This window comes from Lichenostomus cassidix, chromosome 1Aa (assembly GCF_008360975.1).
Source record: "Lichenostomus cassidix isolate B80296 chromosome 1Aa, HeHo_3.0, whole genome shotgun sequence".
Taxonomy (NCBI): domain Eukaryota; kingdom Metazoa; phylum Chordata; class Aves; order Passeriformes; family Meliphagidae; genus Lichenostomus; species Lichenostomus cassidix.
The window spans coordinates 3,845,969-3,868,075 of record NC_139480.1 but is presented as its reverse complement, the minus strand read 5'-3'; the positions used below and the strand labels follow the sequence as shown (position 1 = coordinate 3,868,075).

Genomic DNA, 22,107 nt, shown 5'->3' with positions numbered 1-22,107 from the left:
CTGTGATGGGAAGAAAGGTGCTGAACTGCCATGGGGCATCAGGCACACCAGATAAACTCAGAAAAGAGCCCCGGTGCACATGAAAATACACGACATGGAGAACTTTATGAATATCAGGTGTTTGTGAGGTTGGGCAGAGGTCTGTGATGGTGCTGTGTCATTGTGTTCACTGATGTGACTCCAACCCACTTGACTCTAAAAATCCCAAGTTCAGCAGTACCAAAATAAAACCAAAAAAATGGAGAGGGCTGAAGTTAAACCACCAAAATCTCTGACTGGTCACACTCCAGCCAAAGGAAATTTGACTGGTCTGAGATGGTTGATGTAATTTTCCATCTCCAGAGAAAGTTGGAAACTGTTCTAGGTGTCTTCAGTGTTTTTGTTTAAATCGCAGTTAATTTTTTTCCAAAAATCTGTTTGTTTGCATTTAATAGAGTGTAATATGAAGTGATACTGTTGCTAGAAGGTACCACTGTTATTGTGGGGATGGACCTTTGCTGTAGGGAAAATGCCAAACCCAGTGACTTACTTGAAATACAAGAAGAGTAAAAGCCAGAGGGTTTTTTCTTTCCTTCCCTGAAAGGGAAATAATTGTTCTTACAAAACACTCTCTTTTAAAACTGATTTTAGAAGTTCACGGAGTCCTGCTGGTGACAAGCCAGCTTTGAGAAAAGTCCTGGCTCAGTGGGTGCCTCTGCAGGGCTGGAGTTGATTAGGTGTCTGGGATAACGCCCAGACAGGGCCACTCTGGTATTGCAGGGTTGGCTTTGCTTTTCTTGCTCATTTCCCAGCTATTCTGACAGCTCATACAAGCAGCAGGGCGCTGGTGGAGAGGCAGGGCAGAACTGTTGGTGGAAATTGGTCAGCAAGATGCTTTCTGCCCCTGGCTGTCCCACCAGCAAGCAGGGTGGGGTAAGGGTGCTTGAAATAGAGCTGTCCCAACAACCTCCTGCATAAAGGCTAAATAACTCTCTGGGTTTGCTGGTTAAGGCACCTGATGGGTTGTGAAGGAGTGTAGCAGCTCCCCAGGAATTTGATGTTTTTGAAAAATCTTTGATTTCTTGATGTCAGGTCTCTGTTTTGCTTTGTCAGAGGCCAGTGCCCTTCAGTTTTTGTGGGGAGGGGCTGGCAAGAGATGTGGATGAGCAACTGGATGGGAGAATTTAATAGCATTGCAAAGGGGTTTGGATTGGATGGGACCCTAAAGATCATCCAGTTCCACCCCCTGCCATGGGCAGGGACACCTTCCACTATCCCAGGTTGTTCAGAGCCCCAGTCAATTTGGCCTTGGACATTTCCAGGGATCCAGGGGCAGCCACAGCTTCTGTGGAAAACCTGTGCCAGGGGCTCCCCACCCTCACAGGGAAGAATTTCTTCCTCATATTTAATCTAAACCTGTCCTCTGTCAGTGTTTGGTGTCTCTAATAGAGCTTTTTTGAAGAATGGTTTGAGTAATGTTTCCAAGGGCCCAATGATAAATTAAATTTTGCCTCTAGTAAATAACCTATCCAAATAACTCCAACTAATGCCATTTTACAGAGTACTCTGCAGCATTAAGTGAAGCCCTTGCCTGAAAATGATTAATCCTATAGGTTTTTCAAAATGCTAGCAAATCCTCAGGTTGCTGGATTTAGAGGGGGAAAGAAACCCAACCCAGAAACAAACAAACAAACATGAACACATTGGTCATTGCAGAATGACCTAGTTATTTTTTCATTTCTGATGAACTACGTTCATGGACGCTGAACAAACTTAATGTTCATCATACTGGAATCATCTGCAGGCCTCCAAGGAATTAAGAACAGGCGTTAGGTGAAGAGCTAAATTAGATGAAAACCAATCCAGACTCACTGTGGGGTCATTCATGTGCATACAATGCACAGTGTTCAAACACACGGTCTGGTGCTGTTAAGAGATTTGTTTTCCTTGTGTTTATCTCCCTATGCCAAGTGTAGGCTATTAAAGCTTGGATTCCCTGAGCCAAGAGCAGGAATCATTTTTATTCTCAGTGATTTTGGATTAGAAGGATTGGCACATGGGTTTTGTTGTAGGGAGTGGGCACATGCTGGGTTCCAGGCACACCTCCTGCAAGCTCTTTTTGTGGAGACTTCATTACTATTCTGTAAATTCAGTGAAGGCACACAGCACTCAGGCTTTTAAACGTATTGCTGACCTCAAATGTGTGAATTTCCCTGTTAGTGTTCACTGTTTGGGGGTGCACATGGCACTGTACCTGGCTGTGCCTTCAGAACTATTTATATTTTCATTTTTTTAATTGAATTGGTCCACAATGAATGCAGTCTGGGGAATCTGCTTTAGATGAGAGGGTCTGTCTCAAAGACAAAGTTACTGGTTAGCAGGGGATTTTTGGGGTTAAAAAGCAGCATTTAATGCAGTTACTTTATCAGGCTCAGGTGTCATCTTCAGCATGGCAACAGTGATCCATTCTGGGACCTCTCATCCAGCACTTACCCTGTGCAATGAGGACATAAATAGGCACCTGCAAGCTTCTCCTGCCTGTGCAGCACCTGGGGCCATATTCAGTGTGGTCCAGGACTGCTTTTAAACCCATCAGTGTTGTTGGTTTTGTCTCCCCATAGGTTCTCAGCATGGTGATCAATGCAGCTTACAAGCCAGGGAGTGTTTTACGAGAACTGCAGCTTGTGGAAGACCCTCAGTGGAATTTCCAGGAGGAAACACTCAAAGCAAAGTGAGTCTTCAGTGTGTGTTCTTTTATTTGGGAGATTTCAGAATGGGAACTGACTAGGGAAAGAGAAAAAAAAAAGATAAGAAAAGGGTTTTTTTTCTATTGTGAGAGTTTTGCTTTTCTAATTACCGTTTTGCCTCATTGAATTATTTGACTCATTCCATAGCAACTTCAGAAATGAAATGTTCACCTGAACGGTTCATTTCTATTGTCTTTCTCCAAGCAGCCATCCAGTTTTTGATGAAGTGAAGTCCTGAATTTTATGATAAGCTGTTCTTATAAGCTTGGCTATTACTGAATGAACTCAATTCCTGGCTTTCTAAATGTAGAAGTATTGCTGCTTTTAAATTAGAGCCTGTCAGGCTAATGCAGAAAAAACTGGTGAGAATGAATGGCACCAAAAAAAGCTCAAACAAATTAGCAAGGACACATTTTTTAGCAGGAGTGTGATTAGGGCAAAGTAGTAACAGATCAGAGATTCAGGTCAAGATTTGATGTCTTTCTAGAATATGTTCTTCATTTCTCTTCTAAACAGCAGTGAAGAATACTGAATTCCTCCTTTCAACTTTAAATCTACCTATTTATTTCTTCTTTATGTAATGGGCACTGTACTTAGGATGTATTTCAACAACCACTGTCTCTCTGAAAGAGGGGAGTCTCACCTAAGCTCTCTCGAGTCCTGAAGAGCAATTCTTCCCACTTGAAGATGGACGTCAACAAATAGTTCTGTGAAGAAAGCTCCCTTTGTTGACTAATGATCACCTTGACTTCTTAAGTGCTGTAGTTAAATGCAGTGAATCTCACCCTCTGTACTGAACTCTGTTACTCCTTTTCAAAGAAAAGCAATTTTCTCTTGGTTATTGGATATGAATAGCTGCCAAACACAGCACTATTGATGGCTTTTGTATTTGATCTTTGCCCATGCAGATATTGCAGAAAGTTCATGTGTTCTCTGGTTGAGGGAGAGAGTTGAGAAACTTTGATTCTGTGTACACTTATCCTCCTTCAGAAAAGCAGTTTTGCAAATTGAAATGAAAATCTACTAGAAAAATACTATTTTTAATTTGCTTATTTCACCCATGTGGAAAGTCAGGCTTTTGTGTTTGTCAGTTGAGATATTGTGGATGGAAGTCTTAAAGGTCAGCCTTGTGCATGCAGATTTTCATTAAAAACAAGTCTTTGCCCATGACCTGGTTTTCACTGATTCCAGGATCCCACATTGTGTGCTACAAATTCCAGATAATTCACTGCTGCAGGTATTAGCAGTTGTGAAATCAAGCTGTAACACTCCGTCTTAACATCCTCTCCTGCAAAGAACTGAGCTGACAGGCAATTTTCCTATGAGCAGTATCCAAAGTAGGATTTTGTTGGGGTTTCCCATTTGGGTGTGGGGATCTGCCTTGTGCAAAAGCAGAAATATCTATTTCTTGAGTAGATGCAGCATGATTGCTGCAGTCCATGTTTCTAATGGGAGACAGCCTGGGAAATGTTAACTGACCATCCATGATAGTATTTCCTATTGGGCCCTCAGTCCATGTATGTGTTCCTGTGTGCTGCCCCAGGAGCCATCAGCCTCAGCTCTCCAGGGAGTCAAGCAGCATCTTTCAACTTTATTAAGCCCCAGAATGGATCATGGCAAGCTCAGAGCTGGGACAGCAAGTTTTGAAGTGACTTCTGAGAACAGCAATGGATTCTCCTCCAGTGTGGTGTTGCCTTCTGGCTCCTGAGGAGACAAAACTCGTGAGGTTGGACAGCACCTTGTTCCTGCAGCTCTCTGGCTTCTGGGGCTGATCTCTTCACAGGGCAGTGCTTGGTGGCCATGCCAGCTTGCCTGTGGGTGCTTTGAGTACTTTCAAGAGTGGATGGCAGAGGTTTGACATTCTCCATCAAGAGGTTTTGGTTGTGCAGGAGCAGAAAAGAAAACATGGTCATGAAACCATATACTGTGGAACATGCAGACAGCACACAACACATCCCATCAGGTGTGACAGCCCTCCAGAACCTTAAACAGAGACCTGTAATGGGCAGAATGTGTGTCTGCTCCAACTTCCAGCTCCATGGGCTCTGGTTGGTGCATTTTGCTAAGGGTGACAGCTCCAGGGCCATGTGTGATGTGACACATCATGTCACCACCTTCCTTCTGCTGTGAACTGGCACCGCCTAGGATCTCAGCAGTGTTACTGTTTGTTTGCAGTGCCTGCAGTAGGGCAGAGCAAAGGGGATGGTGAAGAGAAGGCTGTTTTTTTCCCCACTGTCCCAAATGCCAGGTTTTGCACTGCCAGGAATGCATTATCTCAGTCCTGGGGCAGCCTGCATTTAGTTCACTCCGCTGTCATGAGTGACCACAGTGGAATCAATTACGCTCACCTTGCAAAGAAGATAAAACCATTTAGATTGTCCAGAGAGATGTGTTTGCAGTGTGTGATGGCAGCCTCTTCCCATCAGTGCTGCTGGCGCCGTGTGAGAAGAGTCAAACCTGATTTACTGGTGATGATGAGTTAGAAATGTCAGGCTTGATCCTCTTGAGTTCCCATGAGAGCCAGCAGAAGCTGTCGGCATTCAACCCTTGTAGTTTTGATGCTCTTAAGTTCAGTACCTACATTTCGGTTTGCCTTCCCAGTTTTACATAAATTGCTTAAGGGACTTTTTGCTTTTCAAGGGTTTTCATTTCTAAGGGCTGTTGGTAAGGCTGTTTGGACTTACCCCTTTTTGCAGAACTTTGGACATAAACAATAGCAGTGTGTGCAGAGAGTTACCTCCTGGGTCTTGTATGAAGCCAAATTGATCAAAATAATAAAGATGAGTATTCCTGGACTCCTTCATTAAATGAAGTTCTGAGAGCTGCTCTAATCCAGTAGCTGAACTCTAGGAATATTTCCCCTCATGCCAGACATCATTGCTTATTTATGAGGCTGCATTTCAAAGAAAGCCTTTTCACTGCAGTTGCTTTAGAAGACTGTCTTTCACTTGTGATAGGTGAGGCTGAGGTGTTTGAAATCTTCTTTGCCTCAGCCTTTGCTAGCAGGGGCTGCTCTCAGGCCTCCCAGGGCTCTGATCCTGTTTGAGGAAGCAAAGTGTTACCCACAGTAAATGGGGAAAAAAGCAAATGGATGCACAAGGGCACGGAAGCAGTTGGGATGCAGCCAGCTCTGCCTGGGAGAAGTGGCCAATGTCACTGCAAGGCCACTTGCTGCTGTGTTTGGGAATTGATGAGGATGAGGGAAGTTCCCTGATGTCTGGAAAAAGGCAATCATCACACCCCTCCTCAGGAAGGGCAAGAAGGAGGATCCACATAAGTACAGCCTGTCAGCTTAGCTTCCCTGGAAAGGTTATGAGCCAAATAAATCCTCTTGGAAGCCTTTTCTGAGAACATGCAGGACCAGCAGGGGACTGGCAAGAAGCAAAGGGTGCGTTATGCCTGATGTGATGAGATGACTGGTTTGGGGTTGAGTTAAAAACAGTGGAAGTTAATTTATGTTCATTTTTAGCAAGGCTTTCCAAACCAGGACCCGTGGAATGACTTAAACCTTTTATTTCTGTAATCAGGATGAGACTTAATGAGACAAGGCCTTACAACCAGAGCATTCCAGTGCCCGTACTGAATCCTGTCTTTAAGAGTACAAAGTACCTTTGGATGATCAAAGAGCTTTGAAGGAAGTTAACTCCTTATGTTTGGCAAACTTTAAGGTAGAAAGACAAAATGGAAATTTCTTGCAGAGAACAGAAAGGCATTTTTAGTCCCCCAAAAGGAAATTGAGATTTTTATCTACTGAGTTGTTCAAATTAGTCTCAAGAATTGTCAGAACACCTTAGAAGGGGACTCATTTAAAAATGAGGTTCTCAATGTTCTTGCTGTTTGAAGTCTTTCAGCACAGGACTTTTCTGTGCCATCACACAGCAGTCCCTAACTGGAGCTCCTACAGGACAACATGTTCTCATGAACCTCTAATCTATTTCAGGAAGCTTCAATGGAATAATTCTATTGCAAAGTACCATTCATTTAATATTTTGCTCATGGATCTGCAAGTGTATTTTTCATTTAAATAGTTTCAGCTTTAAGGTTTTTTCCAATTTTGGAATCTGAGGGCAGAGAAGTGGGAAGAGGAAAGATTCCTTTGGTTTTAGCTGAAAAATCTTTTTTTAATAAAGAACAGTGATTTCTAAGAAAACTAAAAATATTATCTTTGACACAGCAAATTTCCAGGTCTCCAGTGCTGCTATGCTGTGCTTACAGGTACTTGCTGCTTACAAGTAGTTGGGAAAACAGGAGCCCTGGTATAAAAACATAAGTAGGATTATCAGCAGTTAGTAACTTTTTGAGAGATGGTAATGGAAAAGGTTTTCTGACAAAGGAGCTCCTTCCATGTGGCTGTCCTAGAAACAGCTCAGATTACATTTGGTGGTGCTTGTGTTAAAAATCTTTAGTGTGTGAGGAATATGGAAAATATTAGTAGAACCTGGTTTATAGTTGAAAGAGGTGCTGCCAAGACCAAAATGATGTAAAAAGTGTTGCTGTGGCCAGTACTAACACCTTGGGTTGTTGAGACTGATTGCTGCAGTCATGGAGATCTCCATTTTGCCATCCTCTCTCTTAATTAAAATGTGTGTTGCATTCAAAGCAGACTATGAAATCAGCCAGTTGTTCATTTTCCTGGTTTCATCTCTTCCTTTCAGCAGGCACTGTAGTACAATGGGTCCTTCCTGGGCAGCCAAACACAATAGGAAGCACACAGTTAGAAAAAGTCAGCCATCCTTGAATAATACCCATCAGGCAGCTTTCTTAGCTTATAAGAAAGAAGATCAAGAGGCAATTTGATTATAGTGCTTTTGCAGGGAAACAAAACCAGATGCAGCCTTTTCATCCTAGTGGTGAAAGTCAGAACAAGGACAAATAAATGTGAGTTAAATTCAGACTCATCCAGGCATAAAAAGAGGTGTAGGCAATGAGGTACAGCTACAGGTGCTCCCTCTGCCATGATTCTTCCAGTGAGGAGAGCTTTGAGGGGAGGCTGCTGCTTGTCTGGAAGTGCTGGTTTAGTCCAGCCAGAGTTATTTGGGTCCAGGTGAAAGCAGCACAGTGAATCCCTGAAGCCTGGCTCAGGCTCACTCACCCGACCATCCAGGCTGTCGTTAAACTTAATGGCTCCTGGAGAAGTAATAAGTGCAGGAGTCTTTTCAAACACATTGAAAAGGAATGTAAAACTTTTATATTTAAATGCCTGTGGAGTTTGGTCTTTTTGATATTAGGTATTGCCAAACCCCTCCTCAGCCAGCCTGGCTGTGCAGCTATTTCACAGGGAAGCTGGGATTCTAACAGTGCTCTGTACCTGAAAGGAACTCTTTTTTCCTTTTACATCATCTGTGCAGATCTTCCAGGGTGTGTGAAATGTTGGCTCATTAAGTCATTCGTTCATTCATTCAGTCAGATGAATGAATGCAGGATTGTCTTGGCACCAAATGGGTATCAGAGCCTGGCACCTTGCAGGAATGCTCATTCAGGTTTTATGTTGAGGTGATAATTTGGATTGAGGCTTTTGCAGCCTGAGGATGGTTGGACTGTGCTGTTCTCAGACCCAAGTTTCATTTGGGTTTCCCCTTTAGAACATTTTATATGCCACAGTTTCAAACCCTTTTTCCACATCCCTTTGTTTCAGAAAAAAACTGTCTGAATGTTTTAACTCTCTGGTCACATCTTCATTTCATCACCTCCTCTTCTTCCTCTCCCATATCTATCAGCAGCTGCTAGGAAACTGTGGATCTTAATACACTGACAAATGCTTTGTCTCATTTTTCCTGGAGACTGTATCTTTGTCTTTCCTTGCCTCCCATCCAAAGTAATCTCCCTTCCACTGTTGTTCCCTCTTTTTCTTTTGTGCGTGTTAACTTTTCCCTCCTCTGAGCACATTTATAATGCCGCAGCACAGGTCGCTCGCGTGGTTGTCTCTCGTGTTGCATTCCTCAGGATGCATAAGAGATGTTTTAAAAACGTTATCTCACTGTTTACAACAGCTTGCTTCTGCTGTTTAATAAATTGCGGGGATAATTGGTTTTCCAGGGTTCACATCTACAATGTAGTACAGCAGGGATGTAACTGTATCTTTCTCAGCCATTTATCGCTCAGAAACACTTCGTATAAAACACCGAAATAAATGTTTTAGTAGCATAGCAAATTTGAGACAAACCTTCCATTGCGTGTTTCTGCTCCAAGCATTCCCTGCAGGAATCAGTTTTTAGGGCCTGTTGCTGCAGCCCTTTTAAATAATTCCAGAGACTCCAGATGAATTCCTGGGGTTATGTAGTACCCAAGGAGCTCCTGGTCCTCTCGGGAGTGGCAGAGATTGTTGTTTCACTCAGATACTTCTTCACAATAAGTGTGTGTCCTGGTAGCCACAGCTGGCACAGCGAGTCTTGGGGATTGTTGAGAGCTGGAATATGATATGGGAGCAAGAAGGATGACACTGGAGAAAATCAAAAGTACACTGGGGGCTTACAGAGTTCAGCCCAGACACAGGGTGGTGAGCAGAAAGCTCTTCAGGGTATATAAGCATGTGATCATGAGCAATATATGAACAGAAGTTACATCCTTCTCCCAAAAACTTTGCATCAGTTCAATAATAAGGGCTTGCTGTCCTGTGCAGTATCGTCACCAAGCCTACTGAGATTTTTTCCCCCTCTCTTGCCATATCTACAGATAAATTCAGTTGGGTCATGGATTCCTTCCCAAATCATGTCCACACCTCTTTATTTCACCCTTTCCTTCCTCAAGTCCATCCGAAATGAAGCCACTAAAAAAAGCAGACCTGTTCCACCTGCATTCCCAAAGGAGACACTCTCCCAGAAGTCACTAGGGAGGATGTCTCCCTGGCAGAGGAGAGTCTGGTCTGCAGCACCCCAGGATTTTGCTGGATTGATGATGTGGGCATTGTACTCTCCCCCAGGTACAGAGGGAAGACATACAGGGCAACAGTGAAGATCGTGCGGACGTCAGACCAGGTGGCAGATTTCTGCAGGAGAGTCTGTGCCAAGCTGGAGTGCTGCCCCAACCTCTTCAGCCCTGTGCTGGTGGCTGAAGTCTGCCCTGAGAACTGCTCCATCCACACCAAAACCAAGTACAGTGAGTATTGGAAAAATCCCTCTTGGTGCTGGCAGGGAACCAGAGAAGTGGGAGGTGGTGTGGTGAAGAACAGGAGTTGTGTGATGTGTTAATACTGATAAGGATTCATCTCATCTAAGAGCAGTTATTTAACCCTGAGGCCACAACAGGTTCACTTAGAGTCTCGTGCCATAACACTATCAGTTTCACTCCATCCTAATACATCTGTTTAATGTCATTACTTTTTGGAAGTCTTGACTTCAGAGTTAACATGAGGAGCACCTAAAAGGAACCTGCAGTGGGAAGCTGAGATTTAAACTTGCTACATCCCAGACAGCTTCTTTAGGGGAGATGAATCTTCTTGGTAAGGAGTTTCTGTCATACACAGCAGCACAGACCAGTACCAAAGGGCTGGAAGGTTTGGGAACATTGACTCTCTACTCAGAATGTTTAATATTTTAACATGATCCTGCCTGATCAGGAAAGCTGTTGTCAGGCATGTGTTCAACACTTCTTGTTGTCAATGTTATTGGTATTATTGGCACTTAAACAGGTCATGAAAGTGGTAGTGAATGCTGTCCCTCTTCCACAAAGGTTGCAGAAAGCAGTATGATTGATTTAAAGCAATTCTCTGGTGTTCGGTGCCAGAGTAGAAGGAGGAATGGGCTCAAGGGGATACTGAGATCACTGAGGATGGGTTTCTGTACAAGTCTACACCTGACCTGGGCTCCTGGCTTCCACTGGTAGCAAATGGAGATCTGGAGGAGTGCAGGTGGGGAGCTTCAGCTGAGGTTGTCCCATCTCAGAGCGGATGGTTTTACATGGGTGGATTAATTTTTCCTCAAAACTCCATTGTTTTGCTGAAAGGCTCAGTTCAGTTTTGAACTTAGGGGTGCCAAGTGCCACTTTAGATGTCCTGGGATTCCCTTGTTGGTGAAGGACAGAGTATCTTTTACCCCCAGAGCATGTCAGAAGGCATTTAATACAAATATCTAATGCAAGGTCAGGGGCCTCTCACATCTTTAATTTCAACTTGGGCCACAAAATAGTTACATTCCTTAGTACATGATTGAGGATTGCTGGCACTTTCTCCTCTCTGCTGAAAACATTAACAAGTGTCTGAGACTGTTACCTCACACAGAACTGCGCTGGATCAAATCTGGAACTTACTGGCCTCTCTCCCTCCAAATCATTGCTCAGCTTTGCCTAAACACATATTGTTAAATTCTGAAGTCTTTATTCATCATCAATAAATCTGGATACATAAGAACTGTAACACTCTGTGCTAGTCCAATGTGATGTCTTATATTTATGCTGGACATTGTTTATTCCAAATCAATGTGTTTTAAAGTTTAAATTGCATCTAGAGTACAGCCCTGAACCTTTAGCAGGCCAAGGTTCCCTTCTTCTGGTGGTTAAAGTTTTTAATAGGCATTGTGCTTCATTTCTTCAGCTTATTATTATGGGAAGAGGAAAAAAATCATTAAGCCACCGATTGGGGAAAATAACAACATGAAAAGTGGCCACGTCAAGCCAGCCAGACGCAGAAAGAGGCGGAAATCCATCTTTGTGCAGAAGAAAAGGAGGTCGTCAGCTGTGGATTCGAATGCTGCAGGCTCTGCAGAGGTTTGTGTTGCATTGGGATAAATCAGCAAAAACCCCTTGGTGTTTTGGTTTTTGTCCCTCATTCTGCATTTTCCTTTTGGGGGACTTTCAGCACACTTGAGCACTTCCAGTTTTTATTTTGAATTCTTCCTTGATTCTCCGTTCTTCTAAGGTCAGACTGGTTTTATTGGGGCACTTTGGGGATTTTTACCTTGTCCCTTTTAGAGGCAGCAAGTAGATTTTTCGCTCCCAGCTTCACAATGCTCATGGCTGACACGCTGCCTAATATCTCCTTGTTTTCATTTGCTTGCTTGAAAGCAGGCAGATGAGGCTGTTAGATGCTTTGCACAGCATTTGGCAGAGTGAAGGAGCTCTGTGATCCATGTCTAAGATCTCCAAGTATAATAAATAATAATAGCTCATGAGCCATTAAGGTTTCAAGGAATTTTTTTTTTCATTAACTATTTTTAATATTTTTGACTCACAACATCAAGCTTTAGCATACAAGCAAATGGTTTGTGTCCCAAATACACGGAATTTGAGGGCTTAGTCTTTCCACTCTGCTGTATAATACAACAGGGTCTGAGCCTCAGCAAAGATTCACATCCAAATTAAACCTGGAATAGACTTCAGTGCTATGTGGGCTGTTTTCTTGGGGCTTTTCCTCTGGCAGCAATAACAAAGTTCATGTGTGGTTTCCCTTCCTCAGCTGAGTGCTGGTGATTGCTGCTTAGTGCAATCTGAAATAAAGCTGGTTTACCTAAATTCCCTGTACTTCAACTGGAGTAGGATATTTTATTCAGCTTTCAGTTGATTGCCTGCATCTTCATGGTTTGGTCCTCATTTAGGTGTAGTTCTGCTTCATTTCCTTAGATTATACCTGCTTCAAAGGAGCTTAAATTTACGTTAAACCTAAATCAACCATTAGCCAAGTTTTTTAACCTTTCAGCCGGTAAAATTACCTTTGTCTAAATTGCTCTTTCACTGAAGACCTGAGCATGTGGCTTTGGGTGCCTGCTCTCACTTGGATGAGAGATAAGCTTTCAAAGCCATTTGGGCAATTAGTGTATATAAAGTTCAAAATGCACAATTTCCATCAGTTGGTGTGTGCTTGCAAGCTCTGTGTGACAGAAGTAACAGGGATGTGGTGTAATACTTTAAATGGATGTTGGGGCTTCACCTCCAGCAGTTCAGTGTTGGGCTGCAAGCAGGGAGATCTGGGTGAATTATGCTGTCCTGAGGTTTGCAGAAATGTCAGGTAAAAGAGTGCCTTATTGAACTCTAGATATTTACAAAAGGCACCAAAATTTCCTTGTTTTCAGGACCGGTAACACCCATGACAATTTGAAGTGAAGGTTTGAAGTCAGGCCTATTTTTATTTTATTTCTTCTCAATCAACCTGAATTCCATTTTGTCCTTTTACTATTTTCCATTTCTTCTCTTACGCATCTGCAGTGCCACAAATTTTGAGATTCCAACCCAAGAGAGGAACATTTCATGCCAGATGAGTTATTGCTGTTGACCTTTAGTTAGATGGAGAAAAAGGATTTTCTGCCGCATACTTTTTTTTTTTCCTACATTTTGTAACAAACCTAAATCGAGGGCTAACTCACTTAGCACTGTAACGAAAACAAGGTAATTCAGTTAAAATAAATGTTACCCCAGACCAGCACGGCCACAGGAATGCAGTTTGTCCATCTCCTGGATGCTGTTCTTGCATGCAGGAGAGCGAGGAGGACGAGCCGGACGCGCTGGAGGACGAGACGGGCAGCGAGGAGACGAGCTCGGAGCTGCGCGATGACCAGACGGACACGTCCTCGGCCGAGGTGCCCTCCAGGCCACGGCGAGCGGTCACCCTGCGGAGCAACGCTGAGCTGGACAGACCTCCTCCCACGGAGAGAGCCCGGCGGAGCCGCAGACCCCAAGCCCACTCCTGCGGCGAGGCTGAGAAGGGCACACAAGCCAAGGAGGTGAGTGTGTCCCCATTTCGTAGCAATATTCCTCCTGAATTGACCTTCAGTGCCGAACCTTCCTCATCTGAACCTGCCCTGCTTCTCCACACAGGAGGGTTTCCTTTATGAAATCTTTTGTTCTTTTTTTTCCTTTGTAGGAAATTAAACAAGAAGAGGAAGAGAAGCTCGTCCTGGACAGTAACCCACTGGAGTGGACTGTGACTGATGTTGTGAGGTTTATTAAACTCACCGACTGTGCACCCCTTGCCAAAATATTTCAGGAGCAGGTAGGAATCCTTTTGTCACTTGTTCGTTTGTGTCTGTGGTGTCTGTTAATATCCCTTCTTGATGTCTGGGCCTGGGACTTTGGTAAAAAGATCATGACCAGAATTTAGATCCCATCAGGCCAAGTTATAGCACAAATTTTGGCAGGGCATGAAAACCCTTAGAAACTTGAGTCAGAGACTTGCCAGATGCTCAGAGAGACCAGAAACTCCATATAGCCTTGTGAAAAACCCTTGTGGAAAGCAGGAAGTTTAGTCCTCTTATGCCAAGGTCCACAGTGCCATAGTGATGTCCCATAGGTAGGAACCTCAGTGTGAAAATAGGTAATGGTTACCTGGTACATAACAGGCTTTCTTCTGGCCACATGGCTTCCATGCTGTTCTAAAACTCCAACCTGGGAAGCAGAAAAATGCTTCTTGAAGCCAAAACTGGCTGCCTGAATTTTGCCATTAACACCTAGATGCCTCAAATGTGTAGACATTTAATTCCTGACTACATTCCTTTGAATATCTGCCAGTCAGGTCCTTTGGATGACCTAAATTAAGGAGATGCCAATCAGCTCCCCTTTAAGCAGACAGGTTTGCAGGGGTAAAAGCCAATGTTCTTCATCTCAAGCCAGCGTGAGCATGTAAAATTTATATGGAAAGAGGCAATTCTTGGCTAATGAGTAGCAGCCACTGCTGAGGGCAAAGGGCACCCATAGTTAGGAGGAAGCAAGTGTGGTTAATTAGTCAGTGGTGTGGTTAATTAGTCAGTGGTGTGGCTAGCTGCACATTGAGCTGTCTCTGATTCCTCACCATGGATAACTCCAGCTGCTGCCTGCAGAGGAGGTGGAGGGTGAGTCTGGAGCCAGTGGAGCTCTCCAGAGCAGGATGCTGCAGTTGCTGTGTCACAGTGAGCTCCAACCACTCGTTAACCAGCCTGGAACAATGCCAGGGCTTGGAAACCAGCCCTGTTTCTGCTTTGCCAGAGAGTTTTATAGGGATTTGAATCAAACACAGATGACTGGAGCTTTTCCTTGTGACATTCTGGTGCAGTGGGCTGTGCCATTCACCTTCAGGGGAGGAAGAACCTGAGCCATGAACAGTCCTGATAAAAGCAGCACTTCAAGTGTCTAAATCTTCCTTGTGTTCAATGCTGCCTAATCATGGCAGTGCTGGGGAGTTTATGTTGGCTCTGAGTTGCTGTGTACAGACTCTGATCCTCCCTAAGGGGTAAAAAGTAGTTTTGTAGCCTGATCATCTTCTCAGTCCATTAAAGAGTAAAAGAGGACTTGAGCTCTTTATTAAGAAGAGGATCATAATGCCAACAGAAGGCTTCAATAAAATTGCTTATCTGGGATGCTGCTTCATGGAGTTTGGTTTGTAGTTTTTAGGGAAAGACATGATCTCCAGAGGTTCTTTCCAGCCTGCACCAAAATGGGATGCTGGGACATTAGGGATTGCAAGGGCTCTGGGTGGTTTTGGCCCCTTGGTCATTCAGCAGTGGAACAAGGCAGGTCCTGGATAGATCTGGGTACAGAGCATGGAGCAAGGCAGACAAATTTGCTGGGCAAATCGTGGGCCAGAGGAGGTGGGGAAAGAGTCTGACTTGGCTGTGGGAGCAGCATCAGTTTCTCCAGTCAGCTCCCTCTGTCTCCTGGGGTCTCTCTGCAGCCTCCCTGTTGTTTGAGTTCCTCAGGTGTGAAATGAGACTGATCAGATCTCTGTGGACTCAGCAGAGTTTCTGGAAGTGATTCCTCATTTCAGCAGCTGGGAGGCTTTTCCTAAACTGGGGGTGAAGGTGAGCACCTGTGAAAAGACACCAGACAACATCTGAAAATACATGTTGTATCAGGGAAAGGAGATGAGCAGTGTCACAGTGGGAGAAAAAAATCAGAGAGCAAAAGAACTTAATTTTTAGGGCAAACTTCCCTTCTTATTCCTCCAAACTTGCTGGTGCATTCTGCCCTCCAGAGTCCACAAACAAATCCATCTTCCCTGTGTTTCTTTCCCCAGGACATCGATGGCCAAGCCCTCCTGTTGCTGACACTGCCCACGGTGCAGGAGTGCATGGAGCTGAAGCTGGGTCCAGCCATCAAACTGTGCCACCAGATCGAGCGAGTAAAAGTTGCTTTCTATGCACAATATGCCAACTGACTGCACTTCTCCTCTTTCCTTCCTGTCCTCCCTGTTCCCTGCCTTTTTTAACTTTTCAGCTTGTTCAAGGGGTTTTCTTTCCTTTCTCTTTTCCGAGAACAAGTGGAATTGGAAGCACTGGGAATTAATCTGTAGGGGGGAAGAAAAACGAACGCAAAAGAAAACTAGCAACAAATGGAACTGATTTTTTCTGTACTTGTAAAGCACACGGAAAGACTGTTGGCATCTCTCCTCGTGAGCCTCTCCAACCCATTGCCCAGTGGTCCAAAGCCTGCATGGTTCAGGTGGTTTCTCACCAAACCAAACCAAACCAAACCTACTAATGGCAGACACATTCCCAAGGAGAAGAGTCCGAAGTTTCCACATGGTGATGGTTTGTCTAGGATGATTTCTGGACATGAACGTTTATTTTAGACAACTCTGACATTCTACTTTCATATTGAAATGTAAGTGATCATTTGTAGCATTACCTGGGGTTCACTGCAAATTTGACCTTGGCGATCGATGGGCTTTTTTTTTTTTTCCTTCCATGTCTCTGGTTTTACAAAAGGAAAAAGTGTTGCACCAGGCATACACTGATTATTCCTGGGTGAGTTCTGAAAGGGGACTCAACCCATGGTCTCTGTGGTACCAGACGAAGTTGCAGTGAACTGACAGGGGTGACAAAAGACCTGATGAGCAGCAGCACATCCTGAGCCACGCTGTCCCTGCACAATAAGCTGAATATCTCTGGGATGGGATCTGTACAATGCTCAGTTCTTGTACAGGAATATCAGAGCTTTCACAGTCAAGCCCATCCTCCTTAAATCCAAGTCACTTTAAAGACCTGACTTTGAGCCCACATGGTGACAGCAGACTGGGATCAGGGAATCCTGCTGACCACTGTGCTCAGGAGAACCTACTGACCAACACCAGGCTGCAGCTGCTGCATTCTCCTTCAGCAGTTTCCCTCTTAAATTCTTCAGAGAAGAGGGGGAACCTTCAGAAAGAAATACTCTGGACTACATCCAAATCTTGCCCAGAGAGTGTGTTAGGCAAGAAGCATTGACTCTGCCATGCATCACTTGGGAATTCCTAACTTGCCTTTCAGCGAGTTTCCTGATTTTCCACTGAGGAATGGGATGGGTGCAACTGCTGCAGGCTGGGCCAGATCCTGAGACTTCATCAGAAATTTTCTTACGTGGGAGATGAGCAGGACTGGATCTGTTCTCAGCTACTGTTTTGTTCCAAAGTTCTTGTTCAAGTTTTAATCAGTTCAAGGGAGTTTTAGTTTCCTCTGCATTAAATGTTGGTGTTTTGTTTTTCAGAAATCCAAGAACAGGGTTCTGTGGTGGGGCAGACATTAAAAAAGTGGGTTTTGGACTGGATTTCCTGCTGGCAGTAGCAGTGAAATGTGTCAATGCAACTGGTTTGATCACAGATTTGGATCCCTCTCAGGGTCCCCTAAAAGTGTTGCTCCTTGTTTCACCTCTGAAGACAGAAGGATTGAGCTCAGCAAAGTGAGAGCACAGCTGAGAAAACCAGGGAGGCTGCTTCTCCCAGCCCCTCCTCTCTTCAGCCCAGTCCTGGTGGTTCAGCTGCCAGCAGCAGACAGCTCCTGGGAGGATTCTGTCAGAACTGAGGACATTCCAAGGAAGGGAAGCAGAAAGGCTGTTTGTTAAACTGCATCCAGCACCAATCCTTTACTTGCCATATCCAGCTTCTTTTGCTGCTCTGATGTTTTTGGAGTTTCTGGCCTCTGGGATTTGTCAGAGACATTTAATGCCTTCTGGGACACACTGCAAAAATGTCGGGTTTTGTCTCCATCAGCCTTGTAACTGTAGATATTCCTATGGCAGCTAATTCCTTGTTGGAGGCACAATGGGAGAGCAGACACACACAGACTCTGAGAGCAACCAGTTCTGGTACTGGCCAAGCAGGGAATGGGTGAAGCATTGAGCCAAGAACATGGGAATCTTTACTGATTGTTCAGGGAAGTTAAATCATATTTAAAACTCAAACTATTAAAAAACAAACAAAAAAGAGTTTTAATTTTATCTTGCGCTGTCTCTTTTATTTCCACAGGTTTCTCTTTCCTCACCATTTGTCTTTCACTTTATTGTTCTTCAGTGTTGCCTCATTTATCACTCTCTGTCCTTTCAGAGAAGTTGATAACCTGAAATCTTTATGCTAAAATTACCTTAGGTGGTAAATGCTTTACTATTTCTCTTTAGTCTGCAGGTTGGGAAGAGATCTGGGATTGGGGTAGTGTTCTCTGTTGCATTGATTGCTTTCCAGAAAAGCTGGAGCTGAACTTCTTGGGGCATTTCTTACACAGGTGGAGAATGGGTGGTGTGGAGTTTAACTGGACAATATGCTCAGATTGAGCAGAGATCAGAAGGAACTAATTACTCTTGCCTGGACTTCATTCCAGTTCTGGAACATCAGTAAAGCTTTGGAGTAATGTACTTCAAAGGGGATGATGGAAATCCAGTCTTGCTAGGGTAAAATACTACTTTACTTTGCAGTGTAAGTTTGGGGCTTGTTTTTGATTCTGTGTTAAATTCAGAGCTGATGCTGCTTTGCAGGTACACTTATGACAGTGGTGAAACCACACCTTCTCCCTTCCCTGTTCTGAATTTGGCACCCAGGCCTGAATTTGTTGTGTTATCAGCTGCAAAAGGCCACTGCTGTGAAGTGCTGGACTCACAGTTATCCAAGGCCATTGCCAAGGGAGCAGCCCTGTTGTTTCAGGGCTGTTGGATGCTGACCTTCAGCACGTTGACACCACTTTGCTCCCACAAGAAGGCTGTGCAGGTGTTCTTGGTCTCTGTTCAGGCATAGGACCAAAGATGGGCATTTTGGGAACAAAAATAGGAGGTTGAAGAGTGCATGGTGCCCATGTTTGTCTGCACTGGCTGCTTGGAGCTTGCACTCAGTCAGGCTGAACAGAGCCATGGCCAGATCCCTGCTCCCTTCCCAGCCCTGACCTTGGCAGAATCAGCCAGTTCCCACTTTTCAGGCCCAAAGCATCCATCTCTGAAATTGGATTCAATCACTAACTTTGGGAATGTCCATGATTCCCTGGCTGGTTGTCCTGCCTTCCTCCTGCCACCATGGATGCTCTTCAAGACAAGTGATCTTTGCTTTAAGGACTTTTCTTCCTTTTTCAGCTCACAAACACAGCTCCCATCCACACTCCTGTTTTTTAACTCTCTCCCAGGATGACCAAACCCTGGCTTTTCCTACCTCTCAGAGGCATGAAGTGCTCTCAGCCCTGAGAAGGATTTCAGGGTCTCCAGCTTTTTTGTGTTATCCACATTCCATAACCCTTGATAGTTTGGTCCTGCAGGGTGCAGAAATTTCCTAAAAATGCTGTGTGCCCTCAGGAAACACCAAAATCCGAGCACACCCTGTCCTTAGGTGCATGTCCTAGCTGAGATGGCCTGACCCACACTGCCAGAGGTATTTGGATTCCTGCTGGGATGTACAGAGTTTCTCAGTGGGACACCTAAACTCTTTTATTTTACTCTGGGCAAACAGCTAATTTGCCTTAAACTGGAAAGTCACCATTCCTTGGCTTTAACCTTCAGCGTTTTGCAGTCCCAGCTGTGTGGTGACCACATCTCAGCCCTTTGAAGGGAAACCAGGCAATGTTGCTATAATCAACATTTAGTCACCTGAAAGCTTGCCTTGGTATTTTCAGGGCACAGAGTGGAATTTGGCAGAGCTGCTGTGCCATCTCAGCATTCCAGAAGCTCCATACAATCAGGACACTTCAAATATTTTTTTGCTTTCCCGGTGCAATGCATCTGGAAAACTACAAACTCAGAGCGTTCCTCTCGTTTCCAAATCCAAGTGCCAAAAGAGAAGAACATGCTGCAACTGAACACCATTAAAACCAGCTTTATTACATGTGGATAAATACAGTCTCAAGGGCTCCATTCTGGTGCTAAGATATGTCACGCTGTATTTTCCATTGCCTGGGATTACAAAGCTGATTCCTTACTACAGGAAATATTTTCTGTAATCTGCAACATCTTGAACATTAGGATTTGGGTTTTTGCTTGTGACTGTACACTTTTAAACTTAGATACAGTCAACAAATGCTCCTTCACCCACAGACCTGTGAGTTTTGGAGATGTTTTATACAGTATATTTATGTAAAAAACTTTTTCAAAATGTGGGTGCATGAATATTTTCCCCTCACTAATATTTTTCATCACAACAGCTGACCCAGAACTAAAGGAATCTATTACTCAGGATTTGATCCAGAAATAGCTGAGGTTAGAGTTAGGGCCCTCACAGATGTGTGGACTGTGGGACAAAGTGTTCACCAATTTCTTTTACTTAGGAGTCAAAAAGTCTGCATTTAATTAACAGAAAATTTAAATGGCTTCCCCTCCTAGCAGGCAGAAATGCAGCTGCAATCTGCCAGGCTTCACAAGAGAGGATTTGTGTCCTTAGGTGCTCATGAACTCCCAATAAAGGAGCAGAAGCTTTTAATGGTCTGATTTATTCTTTGGTACAATACTCCAGCAAGAAGTGTAAATGGTGTTAATGGCTGCGTATAGAATATGAACCAGTCATCAAAGATGAGAATTTTATAGCCCAGCAGTGCTTTAAATGTCAGCTGTCCTGCAGAAGAGGAGTGGTTTTGCAGTGGTTTGGTGCCATGCACAGGAATTCTCTCACAGAAGACACGTGAACTGCACAAACCTGGGTCATAATTTTAAATACTCATGGCCTTTCTGGTTTTTTTAGTCTATCGTGTTAATTCTTGCATTGAAAAAGGTAAGTCTTGATGACTGCCAAGGATGTGGGAGAGGGGAGAAAGGGCTTCAGGAGAGAGAGAGGCTGCAGTTCTGGGCTTGAGGTGTCTTTGTGGAGAGAGACCTCTCACAGCAGGAGCACAGCTGGGGTCCATGGGCATCATTCCTGAAAGCTTTTCTTTTTCACAGCAAAATGGATTGAGTCCCAGCAGGGGCCAGGTGAAAGGAAGGAAAGAAGCTGGCAATAGACTCAGAGCTACAATGCTGAAACGTTCTAATTTTGTTTTCCCTGTGGAGATACAGAAATCTGGCTTAGCTGTCTCTAGGTTCCTTGGCTGGATAGAAGGGAAGATCAGTCTTTGTTCCTTATACCCAAATCCTGTGTGTATTCTGGGATTCAGGGGCTGAAAACTTTTCTCTTGCACCTTCCAGATGTCCATAGGAAATACCAGGCTAAACTTGAGCTCTCTCCCACAGGAAAAGGTGAAATTGCCCTGAGTTTGGGCTGTGGGTCTACAAAATACTGTGCTGTGCTCTGTGTCAGGATGTGACAGGATGAAAATGCTCATTCCCAGGGCACCCCACCTGCTCCTTGCTGCTCCAGCCTCGCTGGAGAGGACATGGACACATAAACAGGCATACAAATATCTGTAATTTATACATTGTAAATGTATGCATTCCATTTCCCAAGCCCTGTTCTGCCAAACCTGATCAGGACATGCCAACACATCAGTTATTCCAGCAGCCTTCACCTTCAGGGACCTGGAAAACACTCACCTGGAGAGTACCATGGCACTTTCATATGCACAGGCAGGGGTGTTTGTTGCATGTGGTCAGAGAGAGGTAAAAGTCTCAAATGCAGCCTTTTTAAGGGAGCTGAGTCTTTTCATGTGCCTTGTGTAGGACAAGGCAACCACTTAAACCCTCCTGTCTCTTGTGGAACAGCAGAAATTGGCTCCACAACCAGCAGTTATGCTCCATTCGTGGTGGTGCACGTTGGAAACCTTTGAATTGTTTTGCATTCCAGTTTGTACTGAAGGTTTTGACTCAAAATTTGTGTACATAATCCCGTTGGTGTGTTGCAGATACGTATGTGTGTATATATATATGTATATGTATGTGTATATATATATACATATAAATCAATCAATGCTGGTGTTTTTACTTTTTAAAGTTCCCAGGGCGAAGGGCATGTTGTCAGTTTGCTGTAAGATTCTATTCTGTATATATGTTTTCATGTAAATAAGTGAAAATCTATATTCAGAGTTATATTTTAATTTTTATTCAGAACGAAATAAATCCCCTTTTTACTTGAAACAGTTGTAAGCTACGTTGTTAATAAAGTACCAATAAGTCATACATCTCTCCAGGGTAGTTTTTTTGTTGATGGGGATGTGTTTGATGTATCTGTGTGTCCAAGCTGACTGGATCAGTTTTGCCTTCACTGAGCCCAAAAGTTCCAGAGGTACAACACAGCCTCCCTGGCTCAGCAGGTTCTTCCCAGAAGCAGAACATGAAACAAGAAAAATAATGAGTGTGAGGAGACAAAACAGCATCCAAGGACCTTTTAGGAAGG

The 22,107-nt window shown here is 44.0% G+C and overlaps 1 protein-coding gene across 3 annotated transcripts in view; it reads left to right on the top strand.

The window, feature by feature from the left end:
• Positions 1-21,890, top strand: part of SFMBT2 (Scm like with four mbt domains 2) — a 103,583-nt gene extending 81,693 nt beyond the window's left edge. For all 3 annotated transcript variants that reach the window (XM_085082379.1, XM_085082369.1, XM_085082387.1), the window contains 6 exons: positions 2,601-2,710; positions 9,646-9,821; positions 11,254-11,426; positions 13,130-13,375; positions 13,516-13,644; positions 15,640-21,890. In XM_085082379.1, coding sequence (XP_084938505.1) covers positions 2,601-2,710; positions 9,646-9,821; positions 11,254-11,426; positions 13,130-13,375; positions 13,516-13,644; positions 15,640-15,780 — 975 coding nt within the window. In that variant the 3' untranslated portion in view covers positions 15,781-21,890. The remainder of the gene's footprint in view (positions 1-2,600; positions 2,711-9,645; positions 9,822-11,253; positions 11,427-13,129; positions 13,376-13,515; positions 13,645-15,639) is intronic.
• The last annotated feature ends 217 nt before the right edge of the window (positions 21,891-22,107 follow it).